Source organism: Heterodontus francisci, chromosome 22 (assembly GCF_036365525.1).
Source record: "Heterodontus francisci isolate sHetFra1 chromosome 22, sHetFra1.hap1, whole genome shotgun sequence".
Lineage (NCBI taxonomy): Eukaryota > Metazoa > Chordata > Chondrichthyes > Heterodontiformes > Heterodontidae > Heterodontus > Heterodontus francisci.
The window spans coordinates 37,208,522-37,218,482 of NC_090392.1; the positions used below are offsets into that span (position 1 = coordinate 37,208,522).

Sequence of the window (9,961 nt, forward strand, 5' to 3'; positions counted from 1 at the left end):
TCTAAACTAAAAAAAATCACTTCTTTCCCATTGTGTTTCAGCCCCTTTTCGTTAAAGGTCAATATTTAATTAGCCTTTCTAAGATTACTTTTTGTACTTGCACACTAGCATTTAGTACGTTATGTAAAGGAATACCCGATCCTATTGCTCTGCCACAATTTTTAGATTTTCACCATTTAGAAAATATTTAATATCGGATCCAAACTGAATTACCTCCCATGTTCCCACATTAAATCCATCATCAATGGCTTTTTCCACTCTTATAATCTACCTGTGCAACTTTGTAATTTATTGCTTCCATCTGGACTAGTTACTGTGCCTGCTAACGTAGTGTAAATTGAAAAGTAAACATACAACTTTCCTCATTCAAGTCATTGATAGGTAATGAAAAGTTGAGGCCTTGGTACAGATCCCTGGGGAACATCAGTCAGCACATCCCAACAATCCAAGTACATTCCCTTTATTCCTATTCTTTATTCCTTTCCTCCCAACTAATTACCAACCTATGTCACAAGGTTAAGTCCAGTTTTGTGTGCTTTTGTCTTTGCTCATCAAGCCTTGTGTGGAATCATCTGAAATGTCTTCTGGAGGTTCACATAGACAACATCCATAGACTCTTGTATATTCACCATGTCAGAGACCTCCTAAAAAGTCAAGCATAGTAATCAAGCATAACCTAATTTTTCAAAATCTATGCTGAATCTCTTTGCTCAATTCATACTTGTTCAAATGTTTGGTCACTCAGTCCTTGATGATAGAATCTAGGAAGCTCCCTACAAGTAACATTAAAATTACATGTCTGTAATTACTCATTTTTCCCTATTTCACTTTCTTAAACAATGGAATGGCTTTCCCTTTGTACCAACTCAAAGGCACAATTCCCTAATCTAGAGAGCTGGAATACGCTAATGATCTTCTGGTAATGGTTATGATGGACAGAAAGGTAAAACTGGGATAGAATTTACACGGAATCTGTAAGGGGCAGCCATGGGATAAAGAGAACAAAAGAAGGTGCGATGGAATACATAAAGAATTAACGCTGTATTTTATAATTATTTAATGAATTTTCCAATGAGTTTAAGTGGATATTTCGCTGCATTCTTTAACTCCTCTCTGAATTTACTCTGCGTCCCTGCATAAATACACGTATTGGTGCAACAGCTATAAAGCAGAAGTATATATCCGCTTTCCTGCAGAATGAACCTTGGATCAGTGACATTGGAACCTGCGAAATATTTACTATTTGTAAATTTCACATACAACAAATTTATAACATATATCATCCACAACAGGATGAAACTGCCCGATATAGACAACAGTAGAATGATGGATTTTCTCCTGTTCTCCATCTCTGGGTCACTCTGATTCACTCCATTGTTGTGAGCCCGGAGTCTCCTGCGAGATCTACTGGCTGATAGAATGTGTTTGATGGTCAGAGCATTGAGCAAAAGAATCAGAACGAAAGGTACACATGGGGTCAGAATGCTGTCCTGCCAGTCAAATGCTGCCCAACCAGGTGAAGTGTAATATATCAACTTTATGCTGCAAAACCACGGCACATTATTCATTACATATAATGGTTCATATATAAAATAAAAGGGGACATTTTTACCACAGCTCAATGTACAGACCGTTCCTATAACCACGGCCGCCACTTTCTCGGTGCAATATTTTGTTTTCAGTTTCTGGTCACAAATGGCCACACATCGATCGAAGGTAAAAGCAACCGTTAGCCAGACTGAACTGGTTCTGGTTGCATAAGTTAGGATGGCTATAGCACTGCAGGCCGGAGTGATGGTCAGAAAACTAACCGGGAAATAAATACCACGGATCCGATTCAATATGACCCCAGTGATAATGACCAGGAGATCTGACACAGCCATGGATACCAAGTACCAAGTGATACATCTAGAGAGACCGCACCTTCCTCGAGACAGGATCACAATGGTCACCAAGTTAGCTGTAAAGAAGGGAAAAGAATGATAAGTACTGATAAACATGAATAAATGCCTTACATTGAACTCCTTATTATAACACATTTCCTCGAAGAGAGATAGCGTAAACAAAGACTTATACAATAAAAAACATTGCTGTAATATCTTACACAAAACGGTGATACATTAGGCAAAGGGTGCAATGAATAACTTTCTATAATAAAGTGACCTACAACAAATATACTTCAAAGACTTTTTCCAATAAATGCCTTATTCAAATACCTTACCAGCAATAAATAATACCTTAAACAAAGACTGGTACAGTAAATATACCTCATTGTAATAACTTACCTAGAAGATGAACGCCACAAACGAAGTCTTGTGCAGTGAATATCTCACTATAATGCCTTACATTGAGCAGCAATGATTTAAACAAAGACTTGTACAATAAATACATTATTGTAATCCCTTATGTATAACATCAAGATGTCGAAAAAAGATTTATGCAATACTTACTGAACAGTAATACGTTACCTGGAATAGCAATAGCTGCCAAAACCGGATAGTAAATAGCATACACGAGACCAGTTACTCGAACATGCATTTCAACGAGAAGTGCTAGGGCGCAAAAGCCACACGTGGTCTGGGACACTTTCAGATGATCCCCAGTTTATATGTGATGTTCCCTCCAGTGAGACAATTATGCTGCATCATCACTAATGTTCCTTACAGTGTGCTGAACAAACAAATTAAGGCAGTCATTTACACCTTTATTCATTGGTGCCAGAACAGGGAACTTTCACAGATTTATATGATCAAACTCGCAATCTATAGTTTGATGTTAGCACCATTTCTTTAAAGAAACTGAAACCCTTAATATTGACAGGACATGGAACTGGTTCCCACAAACTGGGAATCCCAAGTTTCAATTCACTAATGATGCTAGGTTAGGAGGTTTAATAATGAACGTTTCAAACAGCCAAACCGACCTTTTAATACAACCAGATAAATCACAGAATCACTACTGTGCAGAAGGAGGCCATTCGGCCCATCGTGTCCGCACTGGCTCTCCGAAAGAGAAATTCCCTCAGTCCCATTCCCCTGCCCTACCTTCTCCCCATAACCCTGCACATTCTTCCTTTTCATATAACTGTCTAATTCCCTTTTGAATGCTTCAATTGAGCCTGCCTCCACCACGTTCTCAGGCAGCTCATTCCAGACCTTGACCACTCGCTGTGTGAAAAAGTTTTTCCTCATGTCACTTTTGCTTCACTTATCAAATACATTAAATCCATGCCCTATTGTTCTTGATCCTTTCACGAGTGGGAACTGTTTCTCTCTATCGAACCAGTCCAGACCCCTCATGATTTTGAATACCTCTATCAAATCACCTCTCAGCCTTCTCTTCTCCAAGGAAAACAGTCCTAACTTCTCCAATCTATCTTCATAACTGAAATTCCTCATTCCTGGAACCATTCTCGTGAATCTTTTCTGTACTCTCTCCAATGCCTTCACGCCTTTCCGAAAGTGCGGTGCCCAGAACTGTTCTGCCACCTTCAATGACATATGCACATATACACCCAGGTCCCTCTGCTCCTGCACCCCTTTAGAATTATACCCATTATTCTATATTGTCTCTCTATGTTCTTCCTTCACATTTCTCCGCATTGAACTTTATCTGCCACCTGTCTGCCTAATCCACCAACTTGTCTATGTCCTTTTGGAGTTCTACACGATCCTCCTCACAGTTCACAATGCTTCCAAGTTTTGTATCATCTGCAAACTTTGAAATTGTGCCCTGTACACCAAGGTCAAGGTATACCAGGAAAAGCAAGGGTCCCAACACTGATCCCTGGGGAACTCCACTACAAACCTTCCTCCAGCCTGATAAACATCCATTAACCACTACTCATTGTTTCCTGCCACTCAGCCATTTTCGTATCCATGTTGCTACTGTCCCTTTTATTCCATGAGCTACAAATTTGCTCACAAGTCTGTTGTGTGGCACTTTATCAAATGCCTTTTGAAAATCCATGTACACCACATCAACAGCATTGCCCTCATCAACCCTCTCTGGTACCTCCTCAAAAAACTCCAGCAAGTTAGTTAGACATGATTTTCTCTTAAGAAATCCATGCTGCCTTTCCTTAATTTACTCACGTTTGTCCATGTGACGATTGATTTTGTCCCAAATTATTTTTTCTAGAAGTTTTCCCACCACCGAAGTTAAACTGACTTGTCTGTAGTTGCTGGACTTACCTTTACACCCTTTTTTGAAAAAGGCTTTAACATTGATAAAGAGGAAGTATTAGATGGGCTGTCTGTACTTTAAGTGGATAAAACACCAGGACCAGATGAGATGCATCCAAGAATACCGAGGGAAGTGAAGGTGGAAATTGCAGAGGCACTGGCTATAATTTTTCAGTCTTCCTTAGACTCGGGCGTGGTGCCAGATGACTGGAGAATTGCAAAGGTTACACCCTCCACTTTATCCACTTTAAGTACAGACAGCCCATCTAATACTTCCTCCTTATCAATTTTAAACCCGTCTAGAGTCTGAATTACCTCCTCTTTCAACATTGCCTGAGTTGCATCTTCTTCCTTGGTAAAGACAGATGCAAAGAATCCATTTAATACCTCAGCTATGCCCTCTTGCCTGCATGTGTAAATCCCCTTTCTAGTCCCTAATTGGCCCCACTCCTCCTTTTACCACACTTTTACTATTTATATGCCTATAGAAAACTTTGGGATTTCCTTTAATGCTAGCTGCTAGTCTCTTTGCTTCTCTTATTTGCTTTTTCACTTCCTCTCTGGACCTTCTATATTCAGCTGGTTCTCAATTGTAATTTCTACCTGGTATCTGACATAAGCACACATTTTCTTCTTTATCTTGATCTCTGCCTCTTTTGTCATCCGGGGAGCTCTGGATTTGTTTGCCATTCTTTTCCCCTTTGAGGGAACATACCTTGACTGTGCCCAAACTATCTCTTCTTTGAAGGTAGCCCATTGTTCATCTACCGGTTTTCCTTCCAGTTTTTAAAAAATATTCATTCATGGGATGTGGGCATCACTGGCCAGGTCAGCATTTATTGCCCATCCCTAATTGCCCTCGCAAAGGTGGTGGTGAGCTGCCTTCTTGAACTGCTGCAGTCCATGTGAGGTACAGTGCTGTTAGGAAGGGAGTTCCAGGATTTTAACCCAGTGACAGTGAAGGAACGGCAATATAGTTCCAAGCCAAGATGGTGTGTGACTTGGAGAGGAACTTGCAAGTGGTGGTGTTCCCATGCATTTGCTGCCGTTGTCCTTCTAGTTGGTAGAGGTCTCGGGTTTGGAAGGTGCTGTCGAAAGAGTCTTGGTGCATTGCTGCAGTGAGTCTTGTAGATGGTACACACTGCTGCCACTGTGCATCGGTGGTGGAGGGAGTGAATGTTTGTAGATGGGGTGCCAATCAAGTGGGCTGCTTTGTCCTGGATGGTGTCGAGCTTCTTGAGTGTTGTTGGAGCTGCACCCATCCAGGCAAGTGGAGAGTATTCCATCATACTCCTGACTTGTGCCTTGTAGATGGTGGACAGGTGTTGGGGAGTCAGGAGGTGAGTTACTCGCTGCAGGATTCCTAGCCTCTGACCTGCTCTTGCAGCCACGGTATTTATATGGCTACTCCAGTTCAGTTTCTGGTCAATGGTAGTCCCTAGGATGTTGATAGTGGGGGATTCAGCGATGGTAATGCCATTGAATGTCAAGGGGAGATGGTTAGATTCTCTCTTGTTGGAGATGGTCATTGCCTGGCACTTGTGTGGCGCAAATGTTACTTGCCACTTACCATTCCAAGCCCAGATATTGTCCAAGTCTTGCTGCATTTCTACACAGACTGTTTCAGTAACTGAGGAGTCACAAATGGTGCTGAGCATTGTGCAATCATCCACGAACATCCCCACTTCTGACCTTATGATTGAAGGAAGGTCATTGATGAAGCAGCTGGAGATGGTTGGGCCTAGGACACTACCCTGAGGAACTCCTGCAGTGATGTCCTGGAGCTCAGATGATTGACCTCTAACAACCACAATCATCTTCCTTTGTGCTCGGTACGACTCCAACCAGTGGAGAGTTTTCCCCCCGATTCCCATTGACTTCAGTTTTGCTTGGGCTCCTTGATTCCATACTCGGTCAAATGCTGCCTTGTTGTCAAGGGCAGTCACTCTTACCTCACTTCTTGAGTTCAGCTTTTTTGTCCATGTTTGAATCAAGGCTGTAATGAGATCAGGAGCTGAGTGGCCCTGGCGGAACCCAAACTGAGCATCACTGAGCAGGTTATTGCTAAGCAGGTGCTGCTGGATGTCACTGTTGATGACACCTTCCATCACTTTACTGATGATTGAGAGTAGGCTGATGGGGCGGTAATTGGCCGGGTTGGACTTGTCCTGCTTTTTGTGTACAGGATATACCTGGGCAATTTTCCACATTGCCCGGTAGATGCCAGTGTTGTCGTTGCACTGGAACAGCTTGGCTAGGGGTGCGGCAAGTTCTGGAGCATAGGACTTCAGTACCATTGCCGGAATATTGTCAGGGCCCATAGCCTTTGCAGTATCCAGTGCCTTCAGTCGTTTCTTGATATCACACAGAGTGAATCAAATTGGCTGAAGTCTGGCATCTGTGATACTGGGGACTTCAGGAGGAGGCTGAGATGGATCATCAACTCGGCACTTCTGGCTGAAGATTGTTGCAAATGCTTCAGCCTTATCTTCCGCACTGATGTACTGGGCTCCCCCATCATTGAAGATGGGGATATTGTGGAGCAAACCCCTCCAGTTAGTTGATTAATTGTCCACCACAATTTATGGCTGGATGTGGCAGGACTGCAGAGGTTAGATCTGATCCGTTGGTTATGGGATCGCTTAGCTCTCTCTATCGCATGCTGCTTACGCAGTTTGGCACACAGATAGTCCTGTGTGGTAGCTTCACCAGGTTCACACCTCATTTTGAGGTATGCCTTGTGCTGCTCCTGGCATGCCCTCCTGCACTCTTCATTGAACCAGGGTTGATATCCTGTCTTGATTGTAATGGTAGACTGGGGGATATGCCAGACCATGAGATTACAGATTGTGGTTGAGTACAATTCTGCTGCTGTTGATAGCCCACAGTGCCTCGTAGATGCCCAGTTTTGCATTGCTCGATCTGATCGAAATCTATCCCATTTAGCACGGTGGTAGTGCCACACAACATGATGGAGGGTATCCTCAATGTGAAGACGAGACTTCGTCTCCACAAGGACTGTGCGGTGGTCACTCCTACCAACACAGTCATGGACAGATGCATCTGCGGCAGGCAGATTGGTGAGGACGAGGTCAAGTATGTTTTTCCCTCTTGTTGGTTCCCTCACCACCTGCCGCAGACCCAGTCTCGCAGCTATGTCCTTTTGGACTCGGCCAGCTCGGTCAGTAGTGGTGCTACCGAGTCACTCTTGGTGATGGACATTGAAGTCCTCCACCCAGAGCACAATCTGAGCCCTTACCACCCTCAGTGCTTCCTCCAGGTGGTATTCAGCATGGACGAGTACTAATTCATCAGCTGAGGGAGGGCGGTCGGTGATAATCAGTAGGAGGGTTCCTTGCTTATGTTTGACCTGATGCCATGAGACTTCATGGGATCTGGAGTGGATGTTGAGGACTCCCAGGGCAACTCCTTCCCGACCGTATACCATTGTGCCGCCACCTCTGCTGGGTCTGTCTTGCCGGTGGCACAGGACATACCAGGGGATGGTGATGTCAGTGTCTGGGACATTGTCTGTAAGGTATGATTCCGTGAGTATGACTATGTCAGGCTGTTGCTTGACTCGTCCGCGACAGCTCTCCCAACTTTGGCACAAGCTCCCAGATGTTAGTAAGGAGGACTTTGCAGGGCCGACAGGGCTGGGTTTACCATTGTCGCTTCCAGTGCCTCGGTCGATGCCAGTTGGTCAGCCTGGTTTCCTTCTTTTTTATTGACTTTGTCACGGTTCGATCCCACTGAGTGGCTTGCTAGGGCATTTCAGAGGGCATGTAAAAGTCAACTACATTGTTGTGGGTCTGGAGTCACATGTAGGCCAGACCGGGTAAGGACAGCAGATTTCCTTCCCTAAAGGACATTCGCCCCAGCTCCATTCTTACCCTATTGAAGTTGGCTTTCCCCAGTTAATTGTTTTACCCAGGATTGCTCTTTGTCCTTTTCCATAGTCAGCCTAAACCTTATGATACAATAATCACCGTCCCTAAATGCTGTCCTATTGATACTTGATCCATTTGGCCCACCTCATTCCCGAGAACAAGGTCTAGCAGTGTCACCTTTCTGGTTGGACTAGCAACATACTGTTGTAGAAGATTTTCCAGAACACACTCTAGGAACTCTTGCCCCTCCCTGTCCTTTACACTACTATTAACCCAGTCTATGTTTGGATAATTAAAGTCCCCCATTATAACTACCCTTTAATATTTGCACCTCTCTGTAATTTTCTTGCAAATTTGTTCCTCCATGTCCTTCCCACTAGCTGGTGGCCTATCGACAACACCGAGCAATGTAACTGCACCTTTGTTGTTGCTTAGCTGTAGCCAAATTGATTCTGTCCTCGACCCCTCTGGGACATCCTTTTTGTTCCACACTGTAATGCTCTCCTTAATGAATACCGCCTCCCCCTTTTTTCATTTTCATATCTTTCCTGAACAGCCTGCATCCAGGAATATTTAACGCCCAGTCCTGCCCTTCTTTGAGCCAGGTCTCTGTTGTAGCCACATTATCATATTTCCACATGGCAATCTGTGCCTGTAACTCACCAGTCTTATCAACCACACTCTGTGCATTCACATGAATGCACATTAATCCTGATTCAGACTTTATTACTTTTTCTCTTACTCTGACCCCACCTAATAACTTACTATTCAGTAGGAGGTGAAGGGTCTTTTCACATTAGCAAAGAGGTCTGTGATGAGTGGGCATAGATTTAAAGTGATTGGTAGAAAGATTAGAGGGGAGATGAGGAAAAACCTTTTCACACAGAGGGTGATTGGGGGGCTGGAACTCACTGCCTGAAAGGGTAGTTGAGGCAGAGATCCTCACCTCATTCTGAAGGAGTCTGGATATGCACCTCAAGGGCCGTAATCTGCAGGGCTACGGATCAAATGCTGGAAGGTGAGATTAGAATAGGTGGATCATTTTTCGGCCAGCACAGACACAATGGGCCAAGTGGCCTCTTTCTGTGCCTTAAAATTTCTATGATTCTACTCTATTCCCTACCCTCTTGCTATCTATCTCCCCCAGTATTCTGTGCTCCTTGTTATTCGTCTCTGATACTTGCTCCTGGTTCCCACACCTGTGCCAATTTTTGCTTCCCTCCAATCTGAGCTCCCTCTCAGGTTACCATCCCCCTGACAATTTAGTTTAAACCCTCCCCAACAGCATTAGCAAATCTCCCTGTGAGAATATTCGTCCCAGTCCTGCTAAGATGCAACCCGTCCATCTTGTACAGGCTCCACCTACCCCAGAACTGGTCCCAATGCCTCAGAAATCTGATGCCCTCCCTCCTACACCAGTTCTCCAGCCATGTGTTCAATCGCTCAATTCTCCTATTCCTATGCTCACTTGCATGTGGGACTGGGAGTAATCTTGAGATTATTGCTTTTGAGGTCCTGCTTTTTAATCTCTTTCCTAGTCCCTAAAATCGACTTTCAGGACAACATCCCCATTCTTACTTATGTCATTGGTACCACAACCTCTGGCTGTTCACCCTCTCCCAGAAGAATGTCCTGCAGCCCCTCCGTGACATCCTTGATCCTGGCACCAGGGAGGCAACACAGCATCCTGGAGTCACGTTTACTGCCGCAGAAATGCCTGTCTGTTTCCCTAACTAACGAATCCCCGATCACTACTGCTCTTCCACTCTTTTTCCTCCCCTCCTGTGCAGCTGAGCCACCTGCGGTGCCTCAGACTTGGCTCTGACTGGAACCATCGCCCTCACCAGTATCCAAAATGGAAAACCAATTATCGAGTGAGATCACATC

At 44.2% G+C, this 9,961-nt stretch overlaps 1 protein-coding gene across 1 annotated transcript; it reads right to left on the reverse strand.

The window, feature by feature from the left end:
• Window positions 1-1,052: 1,052 nt before the first annotated feature.
• On the reverse strand, window positions 1,053-2,538 carry LOC137381533 (probable G-protein coupled receptor 139). Its single transcript, XM_068054233.1, has 2 exons — window positions 2,469-2,538; window positions 1,053-1,960 (listed from the first exon to the last, which is right to left on the reverse strand). Exons 1-2 carry the CDS (start codon window positions 2,536-2,538, stop codon window positions 1,053-1,055), a joined length of 978 nt encoding a protein of 325 aa, XP_067910334.1.
• Window positions 2,539-9,961: the final 7,423 nt, after the last annotated feature.